Source organism: Phocoena sinus, chromosome 3, assembly GCF_008692025.1.
Source record: "Phocoena sinus isolate mPhoSin1 chromosome 3, mPhoSin1.pri, whole genome shotgun sequence".
In the NCBI taxonomy this organism is placed as follows: domain Eukaryota; kingdom Metazoa; phylum Chordata; class Mammalia; order Artiodactyla; family Phocoenidae; genus Phocoena; species Phocoena sinus.
Genome location: NC_045765.1, coordinates 63,527,451 through 63,549,445, shown reverse-complemented (window position 1 = coordinate 63,549,445; position 21,995 = coordinate 63,527,451). Strand labels below are relative to the sequence as shown.

Here is a 21,995-nt window from a genome sequence, read left to right as displayed (position 1 = left end):
TGTATAGGAATGCCAGAGATTTCTGTGCATTAATTTTGTATCCTGCAACTTTACCAAATGCATTGATTAGCTCTAGTAGTTTTCTGGTAGCATTTTTAGGATTTTCTATGTATAGTATCATGTCATTGGCAAATAGTGACAGTTTTACTTCTTCTTTTCCAATTTGTATTCCTTTTATTTCTTTTTCTTCTCTGATTGCTGTGGCTAGGACTTCCAAAACTCTGTTGAATAAGAGTGGCGAGAGTGAACATCCTTGTCTTGTTCCTGATCTTAGTGGAAGTGCTTTCAGTTTTTCACTATTGAGTATGATGCTTTCTGTGGGTTTGTCATATATGGCCTTTATTATGTTAAGGTAGGTTCCCTCTATGCCCATTTTCTGGAGAGTTTTTATCATAAATGGGTGTTGAATTTTGTCAAAAGCTTTTTCTGCATCTATTGAAATGATCATATGGTTTTCATTCCTTAATTTGTTAATGCGGTGTATCACATTGATTGAGAAAAATAACATTTTTAAAAATGAAGGATAAAGGCCACTTTTTCTTAGTAGCTTACTCAAGCAAATTATCTCAGTGATAAATTAAAACCCTTCAATGGTCTGAATCTATCACTTTTGGTCTAAACTTACAACATTTAATGTTAAAGGTAGGAGTCATTTCCCATTTAGCCTCCCTCTCAGTTCAGTTCAATCAAGCTGTGCTACAGAAACTGGCTTACACTCTGCTTATGAGCCCAACTGTTAACTCCAAGTTCTAACCCTGCTTACCCTGTCAGTCTCACCCTCCTAGGTAATTCAAAGGGCAGAACAATCAAATAGGCTGCTATGATTGTTAAAAGCCCAAGCCACCTTATGCAGACAAGTAAGTTCCACCACTCCTGAATGGACCTTGTATTAATTATGGTAAATATTCCTAGCTGCTGTTACCTAATCCCTGAAATCTCAGTGGATTTGAAACCGTGTAACTCAGATTGGGACTTGAACCCAGCAAAAACCCAGATTGAGACTTGAGCCCATGGGCCGGGACTCAAACCCAGGCAAAAACCGGATTGGGACTCAAACCCAGGGTTTTTGAACTGAGATCACACACCTGGTCTCAGGACTTAATGAAGCTTGGGTTCTTTTTTTAAAATTTATTTATTTTGGGCTGTGTTGGGTCTTCATTGCTGCGCACGGGCTTTCTCTAGTTGCGGCGAGCAGGGGCTACTCTTCGTTGTGGTGCGTGGGCTTCTCATTGCGGTGGCTTCTCATGTTGAGGAGCACGGGCTCTAGGCACGTGGGCTTCAGTAGTTGTGGCTCGTGGGCTCTAGAGTACAGACTCAGTCATTATGGCGCATGGGCTTAGTTGCTCCGCAGCATGTGGGATCTTCCTGGACCAGAAATTGAACCTGTTTCCCGTGCATTGGCAGGCAGATTCTTATCCACTGTGCCACCAGGGAAGCCCGAAGCTTGGATTCTTGTTGTCTTGTCACAGAAAGAATTCAGTGAGAGACAAAGTGATAGGTAAGAAGTGGATTTACTTAGAAACACACTCCACAGACAGAGCGTGGGCCATCTCAGAAGGCAAGAGTGGCCCTCAGGGTATGGGGTTGTCAGTTTTTATAGGGGTGGGTAATTTCATAGGCTAATGAGTGGGAGGAATATTCCAGCTATTTTGGAGAAGGGGTGGGGATTCCAAAAATTAGGCCAGCACCTACTTTTTGACCTTTATGGTCAGCCTTGGAACTGTCATGGCACCTGTGAGTGTGTCATTTAGCTTGCTGATGTGTTACAATGAGCGTATCCTGAGGCTTAAGGTCTAGTGAACTTGTCCGCCTTCTTGGACCTGTTGGTTCTAATCAGTTTATATTGTGTCCTCGGGCTATGTCATTCTTTTAAAAGTTGTGCCCTGCCCCCTCCCCTCCTGTTTCAGCTTAACAAATTCTGATGTGGGTCAGGAATAATGAGGACTCTGCCCCATTCATTCAGGGATTCAAGCTCCTTCCATCAAACAGCTCATTGTCCTCTGCTGGATCCTTTCTGCATTTTGCCAAGACAAAGGAAAAGAGAAAGCATGGGAGATAAATAGCATGGGAGATTTTTCTGGGGCTTGAAATGGCATACATCAGTTCCTCATACATCTCACTGACCAGACTATAGGCACATGCCCCCACATAGCTGAAGGGATGCAGGGAAATGTAACTTAGCTATATGCTAAGGAAAAGAGGATGTTTGTTATCTATTGCTATGTAACAAATTATCCCCAAACTTAGTGGCTTAAAACAATCCTTTGTTATCTCTTAATTTCTGTGGGGTAGGGATTTGGGAGATTAGTCAGGTGGTTCTGCCTTGGAGCCTCTCATGAGGTTGCGGTCATCTGAAGGCTTGACTGGAGCTGGAGGATCTACTTCCAGGGTGGTTTATTCATAGCTGACATGTTAACTCTGGCTGCTGGCAGGAGGCCTCAGTTCCTCCCAACATAGGCTTTCCCACTGGGCTGCCTGCGTGTCCTTGGCCATAGAAGCTGGCTTCCCCCAAAGTGAGCAATCCAAGAGAACAAGGTATATAAGCCACAAGCCCTTTGTGACCCACTACACAAGGGTGTGGATGCTAGGAGAGGATGTCTGTGGGCTATCTTGTAAATTGGCTACCACCTGAGGTTTGGTGAATATCTGACACAAGTCTGTTTCAGGCAGTTTGATACTGTGATTTATGGTAAGAAATATATATTTGGTCTTCATCTCCCTTTCTGGCACAGAGCTCCTAAAACCCTTGTAATTATCCTAAGTGATAAGAGGGATAAATGTATCTTTTGTTATGTTAATGAGGTGACTTTTGGACCACCCTTAGGTAACCTAAGGGAATCAACCCCTTGATTGGAACTTTCAGCCCCACCCAGCAACCTCAGGGAGGGGGAAAAGGGCTGGAAGTTGAATTCATTTCCAATGGCCAATGATTTAATCAATCGTGCCTATGCAGTGAAACCTCCATAAAACCCAAAAGAACATTTTTCAGAGATTCCACGTTGGTGAATACGTGATTTGGGGAGAGTGGTGCACTGAAAGAAAGCATGGAAGCTCCTGGCCCTTCCCCATACTTTGTGCTATGTATCTCTTATCTGGCTGCTTCTGAATTATATCCTTTTCTATTAAACCACTGATCTAGTAAGTAAAATGTTTGAGCCCTGTGAGCCACTCTAGCAAATTAATTGAAGTCAAGGAAGAGTCTTGAGAATGTGTGATTTACAGCCAGCTGGTCAGAAGTACAGGTAACAACCCGAGCTTGTGAATGGCATCTGAAGTTGGAGGGATAGGGGGATGGCAGTTGTGTAGGACTGAACCCTTAACCTGTGGAATCTGATGTTATCTCTGGGTAGTGTCAGAATTGAATTCAACTGTAGGACGCCCAGCTGGTATCTGGAGAATTAGCAGATGCTGTGTGGGATACTCACCCCCCCACCCCACCCCCCTCCCGCACACACTGAAAATTGAGTCTCAGAACGATTTTAGGCAGAAAGGTCGGACACAATCAGCAAGACAACTTAGCGGTTATCTACCTGATTTATTAGCACTAGTTTGACGAAATCAAAAGTTAATATGCCTAAGGAAACTAGACTCAACCCTCTTATATATAGTACAAATGCTTCTCTCATTATTACATTTTTTACAGTGGCACAAATCCCTCCAAAACTCATCCCCCGCCCCAGAACTTCCATCATAAAAAAGTCATAAAAATACGTAAAGCCATAAAGTATTAGGGGAATAATTTCTTTTATAAATCCTCCTAGGGTGGGAAAGGTTCTTAAAAATATGAACTAAATTAAAAATTGGTACATTAACTATATAAAAATATGAACTAAATTAAAAATGGATACATTAACTATATAAATATTTTAAACACCATAAACAAAGTAAAAAAATGACAGTTGGAAAAAACTCACTTGTAAGACAAATACAGCCAATTTCCCTAATCCACCCCCCCTAAATTTTTTAAGTCACTAATAAAATTAAAAATTTAGAAGAAAAACAATTTGCAATAAAATGTGTCAAAATCTACTAAAATGGCCTTAGGGATTAAAAATGGAAGGAACCCATAAACACAAAGAGAATGAGAGAAGAGACAAAGCAGGCAAGAAGTATTAAATAAATTTTAGAAGCTGGAAAGTGCCTACATGAAGGAAAGCAAAGAAGCAAACCTGTTTGCCCTGCACAAACTTAGAAAGGCTAGGGTGCATGGCAAGACCAAAAAACAAAGTTTTGTTGTCAGCCTACATAAGAACTCAAACCCTGAGATTTCCCCCCAACTCTACACAGCCAGAGTCATGCATAACTTAAAAATTTTTGCTAGTGTGCACATACACATTCACAACAATGAGTTTTCAATTTGGAGAGTTAATTCTAAATAATATATTTTCAAGTCTTTATAATAAATAGCATTAGGTAACAAGGAAACATCATAGTATGGCTTCACATGGTCATCAAAGATTCTGTGACAAATCGACTTTCATCCCTTCCACACTAGCCCAGCAGTCCAGGAGAAACACGTGAGCTGGACAAAAAGCATTTTTGCTAGACCCACAACTGTCATTTTCTGGATCAATCACATCACATACTCCTTTGTTCTTAGAAAATAAGAGAATTGGATTAGAAAATCTTCTCCTGGACTAATATTTTACCCTAAAAGGATATTTCAAAGCTAAAGCTAATTTTATGAAATTTTTACATTTGTCTTCAAAGATCAGTCACACCATTATAGCCATGTACATATGCTGAGTCCTCCGTGGGGAGAAAAAACAAAAACCTCCCAAATTATGAACTCCACCTTCAAACATTCCAACAAATATGTTTTTAAAATAAGTCAAATACAGAATTCAGACCATGCAACAATGTCTTTTATTATGTACGGGTTTTTAAAATTATTTCTGCAATCTCTCCATACACACGCAAAAAAAAGTATTGTTTTGCATATTGGAACTTGCAGACCTGATCACTGCATAGAGAAGGGAAAATGATCCCTACAATACACTTAACCAGGAGGCCAATTCATCTGCCGACCTCCAAGAACATGGAGATGAACATGATAGACAGACTGTCCCCCATCTGAACCTTCATTCACCACCATTCGATAACCCTTCTTCAGGCCCAGATCAGCAGCACATTTCTTGCCAACAATCATTAAATGTCCAAGAAGCTGGAAAAAAAAAAAAAAAAGTTTCTTAAGCAATGGTAATTTACAACTTTTTGTCATCATGTAACAAACTACCAAGTTGAAATATTAAATTAAAAGACTGCCAAACTGAAACAGACTTTGGGCAAATATTTGGAAACACTTTTAATCCTAAAATAATATAATCTACAATTAAAAACCCAGTAAGATTAGGTATTGAAATTAGTATTAGGTAATTACTAATTTCAATAAACATATTAGAGACAAAAATCTGCTCAATTAAAACAATTTTTAGGGCTTCCCTGTGGTGCAGTTGTTGAGAGTCTGCCTGCCGATGCGGGGGAAACGGGTTCGTGCCCCGGTCCGGGAAGATCCCACATGCCACAGAGCGGCTGGGCCCGTAAGCCATGGCCGTCTGGAGCCTGTGCTCCGCAACGGGAGAGGCCACAACAGTGAGAGGCCTGCATACCGCGAAAAAAAAAAATTTTTTTAAATCATATTCCAAGTGGTATTTAAGTTTTCTTAATAAGGCACGATACCTTGCTTGCTTGTTACGGGGGAGTGTATCAGTTGGGATAGAATTGGTTATGCTGTGGTAACAAACCACCTCCAAATCTGGTTTACAACGAACATACATTTCTTGTGTTTACTACATCTTCATCACAAGTTGACCAGGCTCTATATTCTACATCTCTTTCACTTTGAAACCCATGCTGATGGAACAGTCTCTGTATGATAACAGTGGCAGAGGCAAGAGAGAACATGGCAAACCGGGTGCTAGCTCTTAAAGTTTCTATTCAAAAGACATGTATCACTTCTGTTTGTACTCATTGGCCAAGTTAAGTCATACGACCAGGCCCAACATCAGTGAGCTCAGAAATATAATGTACCCCTAAATAAAATAGTATTTATGAACAATTATATAATCTACTACAAAGAGCACCAGGAAAAATTTTAATTGAGGCCAGTAGCTCCTAGCAAAATCAAATAATTATTTTTCTTTAACGGCATTAACAGAAAAGCCAATGAACCCTCTCCTGTACGATAACACTATTTCTTACTTAAGGAAAAATTAGTCTCACCAACTTAATCCTTGCTTAGAAACCTTTTTTGTTTAAAAATTTGTGGTGATGACTTCTTTTGGGCATCATTCTGGGATTGTTGGTTGGAGTGTAGTTTTGACCACAGAAGGCTAGGAAATGGGTAAGAAAATACACTAATCAGTCAACACTAAAGATACTCCATTTCAAAGGCTGAAAATTAATTTCCTATTTTCCATGCCAAACTATGTCCAATTACATTGCTCAACATAGTATATCAGAGGTTCTGCATAAGACTGAATGAAAATAGTAAGGTTCTCTTAATAAAAACTCTAAAAATATGGAACTACATCTAATGTGAATATACATCTTTTCTCTTTATCAAATTCTCAGGGAGAAATGAAAGTCTAAAGATGAAATTTGTTTTGTGAACTTAAGCCCAGAGATCATTTGAATAAAGGAATTAAAATCCAAAAAAAAAAAAAGAAAAAAGAAGAATTTGTGGTGATAGATGTAAACAAGGCTTACTGTGATCATTTTCTTTTTGAAAATAAAAAATTTATTTATTTGGCTACGCCAGGTCTTGGTTGCAGCACTCGGGATCTTCGTTGAGGCATGTGGGATCTACTTCCCTGACTGGGGATTGAACCCAGGCCCCCTGCATTGGGAGCGCAGAGTCTTACCCACTGGACCACCAGGGAAGTCCCACTGTGATCATTTTGTAGTACATACATATATCAAATCATTTTGTTATATACTTAAATCTAATATGTTATATGCCAATTATATCTCATTAAAAAATCAAATTACTTATACATTGCATTGAACCCCTGATGATTTTCTGATTTTCCTCAGTAATGCCCTCAGGAAAATGAAAATGTGATATCACTTTAAAGTCAAAATTTAGTCTCCCAATTTAAAAAGCAAGAAAATTAATCATGTTAGTAAATGTACTTACACTTTCATCGTCATCTTCTGCTGCAGAAATCTGGGATATATGTTTCTTGGGTATCACCAGAAAATGTGTTGGTGCTTGAGGGGAAACGTCATGGAAAGCAAGACACTGGAATAAGGGAGGGAGGGGAAATCAAGGTTTTCGTATATAATCTTACAGCCTAAACTTATCATTCTTTCACACTAACCCCATGGGAAACACTGTAATAAATGCTAGGAAATCAGAATTGGACACAACACATGTGGTCCTCTGGTCCTTTTCATGGAACTTACAGTCTAATGGTATCTTTTTGAATTATAGTTTTGTCCGGGTATATGCCCAGGAGTGAGATTGCTGGATCATATGGTAACTCTATTTTTAGTTTTCTGAGGAACGTTCATACTGTTCTCCATAGTGGCTGCACCAATTTACATTCCCACCAACAGTGTTGGAGGTTCCCTTTTCTCCACACCCTCTCCAGCATTTTTTTGTAGACTTTTTGATGATGGCCATTCTGACTGTTGTGAGGTGGTACCTCATTGTAGTTTCGATTTGCATTTCTCTAATAATTAGTGATGTTGAGCATCTTTTCATGTGCCTGTGGCCATCTGTATGTCTTCTTTGGAGAAATGTCTCTTCTGCCCATTTTTCCATTGGGTTGTTTGTTGTTGAGTTGTATGAGCTGTTTGTATATTTTGGAAATTAAGCCCTGTGGGTCTATCATTTGCAAATATTTTCTCCTATTCCGTAGGTTGTCTTTTCGGTTTTCTTTTTTTATGGTTTCCTTTGCTGTGCAAAAGCCTGAAGCCTGTAAGTTTGATTAGGTCCCATTTGTTTATTTTTGCTTTTATTTCTATTGCCTTGGGAGACTGACCTAAGAAAACATTGGTACAATTTATGTCAGAGAATGTTTTGCCTGTGTTCTCTTCTATGAGTTTTATGGTGTCATGTCTTATGTTTAAGTCTTTAAACATAAGCCATTTAAGCCATTTTGAGTTTATTTTTGTGCATGGTGTGAGGGTGTGTTCTAACTTAATTGATTTATTTGCAGCTATCCAACTTTCCCAGCGCCACTTAAAGGAAATCTTTTGATTCACGTCCCCACCTTCCCTAGGTCAGGAGTCCTGGTTGTGCAATTTGGTTTTTTCCTTTATGGTGGTGATCACTTTTGTAATGAGAAATTTGCTGATATTTGACCAACACTGATTTCTTCCAACTTTACTCAATTACTTAATAAATATATCTATTCTCTTTGGTAGAAATGAAGAGCATAAGTAACATTTAGACAAATTACATACCACTTGAATGGTTTTGAATCTCTTATTCTCTACTGAAGGTGGAAGCTGTTTAATAGAACCTATCCCAGCTTAACTGCCTCAGGAGTTATTCTACTTGGTACTCTGTACAAAAATGCTGTATCATTTAGATTGCTTCATGCTGTTACACCTTGGAACTTTGATGGCTCAAAAGTCAGTATTTCAACGATCATTTATTAAAAGAAACTTAAAATATTTTTAAAGAAATACACATTACTTACAACAAAAGAACTCCCCTAACGGACAAATAAAGATATTTAAATAAATTCACCTCGAGGGAGGTGTTCTGAATCTAAGAACGCTACTGGTAGCATAAAATCTTTCCTTATATTCCATATTTCATAAAGCTAATTTATTATAGTGCACAAACCTTGTATCTAAATCAGCCAACCTGTCCAGCTTTATGTGAGATCCATAAATATAACCTCCCACTAAATATTTTATACAAGATGTCTCGAAGTCAAATGAACTCGGCCTTTCTAAAACAGTTTCATCTAGAGTGAAGTCAACAAAAACGACATTCTTAATCCCTTGGCATAAAATTGCTTCCTGAAAATATAAAAGGAACCATTCTTCCCGGGAGGGGCCAAAGGAAAGCAAATCCCAGATGCAGGCCCACTCTCATCTCAGGAGTCCTAGGCCCGAGAATGGGCGGCGGGGGTGGGTCCGGGTGGCGTTGGCTAGCGGCCCTCGCCCAGGCCCAGCGCGTCTGTGCCGCCCCCAGGCCATTCGCCCCCGGCCCTCTAGCGCAAGGCGGCGGGGAGAGGCGCCCGGGAGCTCCCGGGCAGGCCGGCTGCGCGCGGGAGATCGCGGAGATTGGGCCCGAGTCAGGGTGCGATCGGGTTTCTGCCTGTCAGGCAGAGCGCGGGCGAGATTGTCAGATTCCTGACACAGGAGAGGTCCGAGGCAGTCGGGGAGCAGGCGAGCGCTCATGCCGAGGACCCGGCGCGCCCACAACAAGCACCCAGACCCCGCAGCGCGGGCCCGCGGGCGCCCGGCGGCCTGGCCAGCGCTCCGGGCTGATAACGCGTAACCGGAGCGCAGGCACGCGCCGGCCGGCCGCCTCGGAGCGGCCGCGGCCCAGCCCGCTGGCTGTGGGCCCGAGGCAGAGGCCGCGCGAGGCGGCCCGCTGCCTTCCCTTCTCCGCGGCGCACCCCCACCCCGACTCTTCCCTTCCCTTCCCACTACGGGAAACCCGCGTGTCCACAGGCGGCTGCCCCGCCTCAGCCCACGAGCGAGGCGGCGCCCGGTGCCTACCTGGTCATCCTCATAAATGATTTTGGCTGGGATTTCCTTGCGAATGATCTTCCCGAAGATCGTGTCGCCACCAGGCCGAGCGGCCTGAGCCTTAGCGATCTCATCTGCCATCTCGGCCTCCCTCCCGCGCGGCTGGCCGGGGAGAAGGTCGGGAGGAGGGAGGAGCCGTGGGAGCTGGCAGAGGGCGGGAGCTGGCGGCCAAGCCCGCTAGGGGACCGCTGCTCTCTTGCCCCGGCAGCTCGTGCGCGTGCGCACTGGCGACGTGCGCTGGGCTGCTGCGGGAGCGCGCGGCAGCTCTAGGGGAATCGTTGGGCGCGACTAAGCTGGAGGGCGGTTCCTGATTGGAGGCCCGAGGGTTCCGCACCAAGGTCGTTTTTCTTCCTTTCTAGTCTCTCGGGGAGCGGTGTTACTGCAGTGAGCCCTTTGCTTAACTTATGGATGCTTGTAGGAAAAATCGGATACTGTAACTGAAAAGATTTGATAACCTATGTAGTACTGGCCGTTTTTGCTGGCAGAGACACCATGATAACTTCATTTGTCAGCTACATAGGTCTTAGCTCCAGCAAGTAAGCCCTCCTGCATCCGTTTTTTTCCCTCCCTCTAGCAGTGGTTCGCAATCTTGAGTGCACGTTAAAATCACTTGGGGAGCATGTAAAAAGTACCCGGGAACTTGGCCACACCTCAGGTCAGTTAAATCAGACTCTCTGGGAGTGAGAGACCCAGGCATCAGTAGTTTGTAAACCTCCCTAGACTGTTCTGCAAAGAATTATTCCCAGCATTAATCAGCATAATGTAAGATGCCCCACCTTAAAAGAACAACACCTTTCCTAACCCCACATACCCCTCCATGTCTTTGCTTCTTTTTAAAAGAGTTTTCTATATATTGTGTACACTTTACCTTTCTTTTTTGAAACCATTTGCCTCTCGTCAAGGTCACTAAGGATCTCCACTTACAAAATCCTATAGGCAATTCCAATTATACTTGACCCCTTGGCAACATTTGCCACTGTTGACCATGCCCTCTTTTCAGCAAAAGCCTTCACTCTCCTACCTTTCTGGATGCTATTTCTCCTTCATAGTGAGCCTTCTGTTCCAGGTCTTTCAATGCATGCCATTCTTTGCCCTCTTCTCTAACACTTAATCTCCAGGTGTCCTTATTATGAAAAATTATACCTTTAGCACTTTGCCTTGGCAAAATTATTGATAGTGGTCCCCTTTAATCACAAAAGTGTCCCATTTGGTACTTTTGGTATTAAAGACATTCCTGAGACAATTGGTGAAATCTAAATAATGCATACAAATTAGGAAATAGTTTTGAAAGTCTTGTTAATTTCCCCACATACATATAGCAAAATTATCAAAATCTGTTGATCTGGGGTGGGGCTCTATAATTTAGGTTTCTAACAGTTTCCAGGTGATGCAGTTGCTGCTAACCTGGGAACTACACTTTGAGAACCACTGATGTAAGAGAATGTCTTTTTTGTAGGGGAAAAACCTACTGAAGTGTTTAGGAGTATAGCAGTATTGTGTCTGCAACTCACTTTCAAACAGTAAAGAGATCCCCAAAAAAGAAAAGGATAAAGCAACTGTAGTAAAATGTTAACAGTAGGGGAAACTGAGTGAAAAGTATTTGCAAATTCAATCATTCTTGCAACTTTTCTGTAAGACTGAAATTGTCAAAATTAAAAAATGAATATAAACTGGGTTGGGTAGTAAATAATATGGTCATCTTTCACTAAGAGGCTTTGCTATCTACAGAGTAATGACTCCAGTATTTATCTCCCAACTTCTTAATTCCAGATTGGTGTATGCTACATATTTCTGCCTACTCACCACCTTCAGTAGGATGTCTACCAGGCACTTCAAATTTAATTTTACTCCCTCACAACAAACAATCTAAAAACCTCTTCCTGCAGCATTTTAAATCTATGATACCATTCACCAAATTGTGCAAGCGAAAAGCCTTGCAATCATCAACTCTTCTTTGTGGATTTTCAACACATATGAATCTAATCACTTCTCACCTCCTCTACTCCACCACCCTAATCCAAGCCTCTATCATATCTTGCCTGGAGTACTTCAAAAGCCTCCTAGTTTGCCTATCTGCTTCTACTCTAATCCATTTGCTATACAGTAGCCAAGATGATTTTTATAAAATATAAATCATGATGTCACTCTCCTGATGGTAAGGCATTTCATCATAGAATTAAATATAAAATCCTAAACTTGGCTTATAAGCTATTAAGCAATCGGGCCCATGGCTGCTTCTCCTACTTCATTTCCTTCCATTTCATCCTTATTGATCAGCTTCACCCAAAGTGGGTATGAGAGGCAGAAGATTTCCATGTCCTAATCCCTGGAGCCTGTGAATATGTTACTTTACATGGTAAAGGGGATGTGCAGATATGATTAAGTTAAGGGTCTTCAGGTGGGGAGATTCCTCAATTATCCAGGTGGGCCCAGTGTAATCACATGGACCCCTTTAAATGAAAGAGGGATACAGGACAGTGAGACTCAGACAAGGAGATATGATGATGGAAGCAGGGGTGAGAATCAAAGATTGAAGATGCTCCACTGTTGACTTAGAAGATGGAAGGGGCCACAAGCAGATGACATTCTGGAATCAGAAGTCCAAATTGGGTTTCACTGGGCTAAAATCATGGTGTCAGCAGGGCTGCATTCCTTCTAAAGGCTCTGGGGGAGACCTGTTCCCTTGCCTTTTCTGTCTTCTAGAGGCCACCTGTGTCCCTGGGCTTCTGGCCCTTCCTCCATCTTCAAAGACCACAGAAGAACATCTGCAAACCTCTCTCTGACTCTGCTTCCTTCTTCCACTTATAAAGATCCTTGTGTTGGGACTTTCCTGGTGGTCCAGTGGTAAAGAATATGCCTTCCAATGCAGGGGATGCGGGTTCTATCCCTGATTGGGGAACTAGGATCCCACATGCCACGGGGCAGCCAGGCCAGCGTGCCACAACTACTGAACTCAAGCACCTCAACTAGAGAGCCTGCATGCCGCAAACTACAGAGCCCACTTGTTCTGGATTCTGCGCGCCACAACTACAGAGCCCACCCGCCCTGGACCCTGTGTGCCACAGCTAGAGAAGAGGAAAACCGCACGCCACAACTAGAGAGAAGCCCATGTGCTGTAACGAAAGATCCCACATGCCTCAATGAAGACCCCAGATGCCACAACTAAGACCCGACACAGCCAAAAATAAATATAAATAAATAAATAACTAATAAGTAAATCTTAAAAAAAAAAAGATCCTGTGTTTACATTGGGCCCATCAGACAACCCAGGATAACCTTCCCATCTTAAAATCCTTAATTTAATCACATCTGCAAAGCCCCTTTTGTCATAAATGGTAATAATATATTCAAAAGTTCCTAGGATTTAAATAGGGACATGTTTTGGAAGCCATTAGTCTGCCTACCACATAGTCCATGACCTTACATGATGAACATGTAGGAATTTCCTGTTCAGTTCTGGGTCCCGCACTTTGAGATGCCAACAAACCAAGACATATTCCCAGAACAACCAGAATAGTCGCTTCTTTTATGGAACAGCTCAAGGAACCATACAGATTTACCTAAGAGAAGAGAAGCTTCAGGACTGAATTGATTTTTGGGCACTATGGAAACTGTACTTTCAAATATTGGCAGATAAGCGGCTTTAGTTAACTGAATACAGGACCCTAGTTAGCCAGAAATTATAAAAATAAATTATGAATGTTTAGGAGATTGGGCTGTGATTCTAAACTGAAAATGAAAATTGGCATCTTTGAATCATTCATTAGCAGTCAGAAGGCACTACTATACAATGTCACAAGATCATCTAATTTGTTGTTTCCTGGATAAAAGACAGTATCTAGAATATTTGGTTTAATTGCTTATGTTAAACACTCTTGCAAATCCAATTCATTTTAATTTTTAAAAAGTCAACTATTGCTATTCTCATGATGACTTGCAATATTCTTTAAAATGACATAAATCACAGAGAAGGAAAAGGGTCTTGGATATCCATTGGTCTAAATCTTTCATTCCTAATAAAAAGTCAGTTTTACCTAAAAGTTAACCTGGGGGGTTGGGTAGGGAAGACAAACAATGATTATCCAATGGGAGCAAGGTTGAGATTTTTTTCTTGATGCTTGCAAGGTCATAAGTTAAATGTACTTAAATGCTTTATGATTGTTTATGATCATGATGCTGCTAATAAACTATCTGTTTCCAACCTCTTGACCAGCAAAACCAAGGAGTAGGGCGAGTTGAGTAGGCAGGATGAGTAGAGGGTAAGACTGAGCTTTCAGGTTAATCATAGGCATTTGTATCCCAGACCTCCATTTGCTAATCGTGTGGACTTGAGCAAGTAACTCAACCTCTCCTTCCAGAGGAATGAAGTGGGATAATGTACCAATAGCGCTTTTGGGAATCAGCGTTCCAGTCAACGCCTACTGTAGTTGTTAGTGCTTGGCTCTTATTTATGCACTTTTGCAAGAACACATTTGCAACCCAGAAACGTTAAAATAATGATTCCTTAATACATAACCCCAACCGCCAAACAAGAGGTAAGTACATAAACGTGCCGAAGCCATCAACTAAGTGTCAATGCACACTCCGCCACCAGCAGTTGCCTCAGAAATGGCCGGAAGTGCCGCTGCCCCTAACTAACATGGCGTCTAGGTGATTTCCGTTCCCCTCTCGGCTGTAATTGAGCTCGGCGGCTCCTCGCGGTTTTCCTAGAGGGTACCGGCTTAGCGAACACCTCACGCCTGTCCCTCCACGGGGGGCGGGGCTACGAAGGAGATGCTGCGTGGTGATTGGTTGCGGCTCGTTAAGAACGTGGCTACGGGGTGTTGGACCGTCCATACCAGGCGGTGACTGGTTGCAGAGAGGCGGGGCGACTCGACAGCTGGAGAAGTAGCTGCAGCTGTGAGGAGAGCCATGAGTCAGGCGGCCAAGGTGACTGGGTCCGGGGAGGGGTTGGGTGCGATGCCGGCGGGGTGGGTAAGAGCGCGGCCTTGCGAACGTAGTCTGGAATCTCTGTAGCTGGGGTTCAGGACCCTCCACGGAGTATGTGGCCTTTACAGCTGAGGAGCCGGTGACCGACCCTGCAGGGCAGTCGAAGGTTTGTGCAGGTGCGGAGGAGAGAGGGCGACACAGGTGGTCCTACTTCTTCGTCTTCCGGGTACGGAATGTTTGTCCGTGATGCATGCCGGCGACTTGAGTTCTGCCCCCTTGCCATGTACACACCGAGCGTTTGTGTGAGGGGCCCATTTCACATCCATGGGAATTGTACGAGACCCCAAAATCAGTCCTGCGCTGAAACCTTCCTATGAGGTGAAAGGTTTCGTCAGATAACCAGAAGGTGCACAGACGTCTAGGAACCAAGGAAACTGATTCCCAGCAAAACCGTTTGCCAGAAGTAGCACTTAGCGAGACAGAGCAGAAACCTGTGATTCCTGAGTGTTCTGAAGGAGCTTGGGAAGTGATGGCCCCGCCGTGGTCGGGGGTCACATCCCCGAGGACCTGGTGTCGGATTTATTTCTTGTCAAACTGATGCGCATTCCTGGCCAGTGTACAGTTCTCTGGGAGCAGCCATCCCTAACTTTAAGTATTATCAACATGGCCGGTTGAGACCAGTCCCTGTCACTGGTTGAGATATGGAAAATGGGAAACGGCCTGCTATAGTATAGTAAGGAAAAGCAGTGCTTATAATTGTTGGTCAATAACAGGGAGCCACCAAGAGTGCCTCCTGTACTACTGAACTCTGTTCTTAGTACATTTCAATATATGTCACAAGACCAAGAGGGACAGAACTGTAAACGGTTATTCATTCAAAACACTTACTGAGCGTCCATAATAGTTATTAGTAGCACCTAACAGCCAGCATTTAGCCTATACTGTCTAGGCATAGTGGAAGCAACAGTAACTTCATACAGAAATCTGGCAGGTAGGGAGAGTTTAAACAATTAATTACAAGTGTAGTAAGTGCTTTGAATTGAAAATACAGTGTTTTTTTTTTTTTTTTTAATATACAGCAGGTTCTTTTTGGTTATCTGTTTTTTACATATTAGTGTATACATGTCAATCCCAATCTCCCAGTTAATCCCCCCCACCCCCAGCTTTCCCCCCTTGGTGTCCATACGTTTGTTCTCCACATCTGTGTCTCTATTTCTGCCCTGCAAACCGGTTCACCTGTACCATTTTTCTAGATTCCACATATATGCATTAATATACGATATTTTTCTCTTTCTGACTTACTTCACTCTGTAAGACAGTCTCTAGGTCCATCTCTGTCTCTACAAATGACCCAATTTTTTTCCTTTTTATGGTTGAGTAATATTCCATTGTATATATGTACCACATCTTTATACATTCATCTGTCAGTGCACACTTAGGTTGCTTCCATGTCCTGGCTATTGTAAATAGTGCTGAAATGAACACTGGGGTGCATGTGTCTTTTTGAATTATGGTTTTCTCTGGGTATATGCCCAGAAGTGGGATTGTTGGGGTGTATGGTAGTTCTATTTTTAGTTTTTTAAGGAACCTCCATACTGTTCTCCATAGTGGCTATATCAATTTACATTCCCACCAACAGTGCAAGATGGTTCCCTTTTCTCCACACTCTCTCCAGCATTTGTTGTTTGTAGATTTTCTGATGATGCCCATTCTAACTGGTGTGAGGTGATATCTCATTGTAGTTTTGATTTGCATTTCTCTAATAATTAGTGATGTTGGGCAGCTTTTCATGTGCCTCTTGGCCATCTGTATGTCTTCTATGGAGAAATGTCTATTTAGGTCTTCTGCCCATTTATTGATTGCATTGTTTGTTTTTTTTAATATTGAGCTGCATGAGCTGTTTATATATTTTGGAGATTAATCCTTTGTCCGTTGATTTGTTTGCAAATATTTTCTCCCATTCTGAGGGTTCTCTTTTTGTCTTGTTTATAGTTTCCTTTACTGTGCAAAAGCTTTTAAGTTTCATTAGGTCCCATTTGTTTATTTTTGTTTTGTTTTTATTTCCATTACTCTAGGAGGTGGGTCAAAAAAGATCTTGCTGTGATTTATGTCAAAGAGTGTTCTTCCTATGTTTTCCTCTAAGAGTTTTATAGTGTCCAGTCTTACATTTAGGTCTTTAATCCATTTTGAGTTTATTTTTGTGTATGGTGTTAGGTAGTTTTCTAATTTCATTCTTTTACGTGTAGCTGTCCAGTTTTCCCAGCACCACTTATAGAAGAGATTGTCTTTTCTCCATTGTATATCCTTGCCTCCTTTGTCATAGATTAGTTGACCATAAGTACGTGGGTTTATCTCTGGGCTTTCTATCCTGTTCCACTGATCTATATTTCCTTTTTTTTTTTTTATCTTTTACTTTCTTTCTTTTTGGCTGTGTTGGGTCTTCGTTGCTGCATGCAGGGTTTCTCTAGTTGTGGCGAGCAGGGGCTACTCTTCGTTGCGGTGTGCGGGCTTCTCATTGCAGTGGTTTCTCTTGTTGCAGAGCATGGGCTCTAGAGCGCACCGGCTTCAGTAGTTGTTGCCTGCGGGTATGGTTGCTCTGAGGCATGTGGGATCTTCCTGGACCAGGGCTTGAACTTGTGTCCCCTGCATTGGAAGGTGGATTCTTAACCACTGCACCACCAGGGGAGTTGCCTGATGTATATTTCTGTTGAAAATACAGTGTGTTTGGTGAGCACATAACTCAGATTTAACCTGTGTGGAGGGATGCAAAAAAAAAGAAAAAAAAATCCCTCATAAAAGTATGAGTTGAGACCTGAAATTTTGTTAGAAACTAGCTAGAATAGAGAAAAGAGTATTCTATAAAGAAGAAATATCACATGGACCATCCTTGAAGTGGGAAGTTGCTTGGAAAACTTGAATACAAATGAAGTTAAATAGAATTCATTCCAGAAACACTTTTGGTGAGAACTGCCATGTGTAGAAGACACCTGTGCCATGTGGAAGATACAGATGACTGAGAAGCCTTTCAGGAAGTAGGGGACACAGCAAGTAATTGTAGTAAGTGCCCACTGCTGTGGATGTACTCAAGAGGGGCATATAACCCAGACTTAGAAGAGACAGAAAAGTACTAACCAGCTAAAGTGATACCTAGTACAGAAATTATATCATCCACCCTTAAAATTAGCCCATTATTCAAGCCTTTTTGAGGCAAAAAGGCTAAGTAATTTGACTTTCCATATATACTGCCAGAATTTGTCCAATCAATATAAATAAATTAGGAAGAGAAGACAGTCTATGACCTAGCTGTCTACATTTTAATAAAAGTTTATTAACTCCAAGGTGATACTAGCTCTAAGGCATTTTTTTTTTGCGGTACGCCGACCTCTCACTGTTGTGGCCTCTCCCGTTGCGGAGCACAGGCTCCAGACGCGCAGGCTCAGCGGCCATGGCTCACGGGCCCAGCCACTCCGCGGCACGTGGGATCTTCCCGGACTGGGACACGAACCCGCGTCCCCTGCATCGGCAGGCGGACTCTCAACTACTGCACCACCAGGGAAGCCCTAAGGCATTTCTTAATACTAATTCTTAAAGTAGGGTTACTGGTTGTTGTACTAATGGAATCACTTTGTTTTTTCCCTGAATAGCATGTAAAATGATTAGGCTTACTTACTTGTCACTTTTTTCTTAATCCCATGCAACCTCTTCCACCGCTCTTGTAATATTAAACTCCCTGGGTTTCTATGATGTTCTGCCACCTTTAATGTCCCTATTTCTACCGACAATCTTTGCAAGACAGTCTTGGCTTTTACTATCAAACATCTCAAAATTTTTCCAGTCTCTACACATTACTCAATTCCAAAGCCAATTTCACATTATTAGATGTTTGTTACAGCAGCATCCCGCTTCCCAATAGTAAAATCTGTGTTAGTTTCCTATGGCTGCTCTAACAAATTACCACAAATTGGGTGGCTTAAAACAACAGAAATTTATTGTCTCACATTTCTGCATGCTAGAAGTCTGAAATCAAGGTGACAGCAGAGCCATACTCCCTATGAAACTCTGGGCAAAATCTTTACTTCTTCCTAAATTCTGATGGTGGCCATCAATCCGTAGTGTTCCTTGGCTTGCTGTTGCATCACTCCAATCTCTGCTTCATCTTCACATGGTGGTCTTACACCTTTGTGTTTCTTTCTTCACCTGGCATTATCCTCTTCTTTTAAGGATACTAGTCATATTGGATTAGGGCCTACTCTAATGATTCATTTTAACTCAGTTATAGCTGTGAAGACCCTACTAGGTCACATTTACATGTACTGAGGATTAGGACTCTAATCCTCTAATGTCTTTTGAGGGGACACACAGTTCAAGCCATAACAATATAGATACACCATGTTTTATTTATCCATTCCTGAGTTGGTAGACATTTGGGTTATTTCTACTTTTTGACTGTTTTGTATAATGCTAGTATGCACATTCATGTGCAAGTTTTTATATGAACATATGTTTTCATCTTGGTTGTATATGTAGGCATGGAATTGCTGGGTCATATGATAGATAACTCTTTAATTTTTTGAACAACTGCTAAACTTTTCCAAAGCAGCTGCAGGATTTTACGTTCCCACCAACAATGTATAAGAGTTATAATTTTTCCACATCTTACACATGTTATTGACTGTCTGTTTTTTTGACTGTAGCCATCCTATTGGGATGAAGTGGTACCTCACTGAAATTTAGATTTGTATTTCCCAGATGGCTAATTATGTTGAGCATCTTTTCATGGCCTTAATAACCATTTGTGTGTCTTCTTTTGAGAAATGTCTATTCAAATCCTTTGCCTATTTTTAAATTAGTTTTTTATTTGAATTGTAGAAGTTCTTTATACATTCTAGATACTAGCCCATTATCAGGTATACGATTTATAAATATTTTCTTTCCTTCTGTGGGTTGTCTTTTCTCTTTTTTGATAGTGTCCTTTCCCTTTATCTTTTTAAAATAATTTTTTTAGTTTTTATAAAGGGGATAAATGTGTAAAATTTAAGAAGTCAAATAGTGTTACACAGAAACCAGTAGGTGTCTACTGACTTCTACATACTCCCAATTCCTGCTTCCCAAATATAAGCACTTTTAATCATTTTACTTATTTTTTCTGATATTTACCTCCATGTTTCTAAATAACGTGTTTAAACTACTATTGATTTTTTTTTTTCTCTTTGAGGATATTTATTGACCTTTGTCTGTGAAAGTTGAGGACTAAGTTCCCCCTTATACCCTATTCCTCTCAATATACAGATTTTGGTGAAGCAGTTTTTCATCTTTGATATTAATATGACTATATAGAACTTGTCCACAGCTGAGCCCTCTAATATAAATATATGATTACGTTGCCTTTCTAAGTCTTAGTTTTTCTTTCTTTCTTTTTTTTTTTTTAATACGTATTTATTTAGCTGTACCAAGTCTTAGTTTCATCATGCGGGTTCTTAGTTGCGGCATGTGGGAGCTAGTTCCCTGCCCGGCCAGGCATTGAACCCAGGCCCCCTGAATTGGGAGCATGGAGTCTTAACCACTGGACTACCAGGGAAGTCCCAACTTTTCTTGAAGTTAATAACTGTCTTGTTTTTATTATCATTTTCCTACATAGCTATTTCCGAACTCTGAGCAAAACTGATGTCTACTAGTATCGTTTTTTCCTAGCAGCATCTTTTGTAGAGCAATATAGCCTTTTGCTGTAGTCCAGACTAGTTGCTTTCTATGCTGGCTGCAGAAATGCTGACCTATATTTGTCCCTCACCATCATCTCTGCCTCTCCTATGTTGGATTACCTGTGTCCCTCATTCCCATTTTTTTTTCTTTGTGATTCATCTCCTTATTTTGGTGGAGCACAATCTTCTATAGCTTTCCAAGAAAGGGCGTATGGCAAATAAGAGACTTTGCATTTCTAAAAATCTTTATTTGCCGTGGCAGTTAGGTGATAGTTTGGATATGTATGGTGTTCTAAGCTGGACATTTTATACAAAACTTGAAGATTTTATACCATTGTCTTCTCACAGTGATGCTATTTGGAAATCAGGTACCATTCTGATTTTCTATTTTTTATACGTGAACTGTTTTTTGCCCTCCAAGATTATTCATGGGTTTTGTGTTGAGCACTTGATGGAGGCTGTTTTCTTTGTTCAGTCTTGTTGGAGATCTGTGAATATAACTGTTGGTCCATCTAGACTACTCCTTTAATTTTCTTATCCTTTCTCTCCTTATTTTGTATCTCTGAATTCTTATTCAACTTTTGGGGTAGTTTTTCTCAACTTAATCTTTGCTATCACTCTTTTGATATCCAAGAGTTTGGGGGCATTTTCTGAATGTTCCTTTTTAAATTTACTCTAACTTCTTTTTGTTGTTATTCCATGTTTGCAATAATTTATGTTTCTGAGAAGGTTCTTTGTGGTTGGTCAGTCTTTGTTTTGTTTTATTTTTATGTTTTCTGCTCCCTGTTTTCTGTTTCTGTTTTGGTATCTGCCTTTGATGTTTTAGGTTTTCTAGAATATGTAAAATACTTAAAATAGTGCCTAGCGCACAGGAAAACTTAGTAAAGTTTAGGTATTGTTATCTGGTGAATGGACTTGGGGAAAGGAGAGAATGGTGGCAGAATGACAAAATCTTTGTCAGTAGTCTAAGCAAGAGACAGGGAGAGGTCTGAACTTAAATTGTTTTGGATGATGGAGAATGTACAAAAGATTAGAGAAACATCCCTACAGTTTCTACATGAGGAGTAAGGTAGATTTAAAGAATGACCTAGAGATTTCTGGCTTGAGAAATCCATTGTTTTCCATAACTGAAATTGAGAAGACAGAAGAAAGAGCAATATTGGGGGGACAATATTGAATACCTTTTTGTTTGTTTTTTTTTAGCACAGTCTTAGAATATTCAGAAGTCTCAGCATTCCACTTCTTTTTTGAGAAAGCACAATTAAACCTGCCTAAATTATCTGAAACATCTTCCTCTGGCCTCTTCTAAGATGTAGTATATTCACGAGTTTGTGTGCATGTGTGTATGACTTGAAGAGCAGATGAAGTTCTCAGGTTAAGCAAAATAAGAACAAATACCAGACTGGTAAAGTTGATTAACTTAGCAAACTAGTTTTGGCAGGAGGAATCATTAACTTTTTAACCATTCTCGTATTGTTTTGTTTCAAAGAATTTTGTATTGTTTTTGTAAATACATAAGGCTAATTTTTTTTTTAATTTAAAGATAAATAATCAAGGGAAAGTTATTTTGGCCAACCCTTGTTTTCACCAACTATTTCGAAAAATAGTCTAAAAAACAAACAGAAAATAAATACTGTTTAATCCATGTAA

The 21,995-nt window shown here is 41.1% G+C and overlaps 2 protein-coding genes across 2 annotated transcripts in view; one reads left to right on the top strand and one right to left on the bottom strand.

Annotated features, from left to right (window-relative positions):
- Positions 1–3,518: 3,518 nt before the first annotated feature.
- Positions 3,519–9,895, bottom strand: HINT1 (histidine triad nucleotide binding protein 1). The gene is made up of 3 exons (XM_032628848.1): positions 9,688–9,895; positions 7,139–7,243; positions 3,519–5,164 (listed from the first exon to the last, which is right to left on the bottom strand). Exons 1-3 carry the CDS (start codon positions 9,796–9,798, stop codon positions 5,000–5,002), a joined length of 381 nt encoding a protein of 126 aa, XP_032484739.1. The 5' UTR covers positions 9,799–9,895; the 3' UTR covers positions 3,519–4,999.
- Positions 9,896–14,574: 4,679 nt separating this feature from the next.
- LYRM7 (LYR motif containing 7) overlaps positions 14,575–21,995 on the top strand; it is a 42,848-nt gene continuing 35,427 nt past the window's right edge. Inside the window, exon 1 of the mRNA XM_032628867.1 lies at positions 14,575–14,646. Within this exon, the coding sequence (XP_032484758.1) occupies positions 14,629–14,646 (18 nt within the window). The 5' untranslated portion in view covers positions 14,575–14,628. The remainder of the gene's footprint in view (positions 14,647–21,995) is intronic.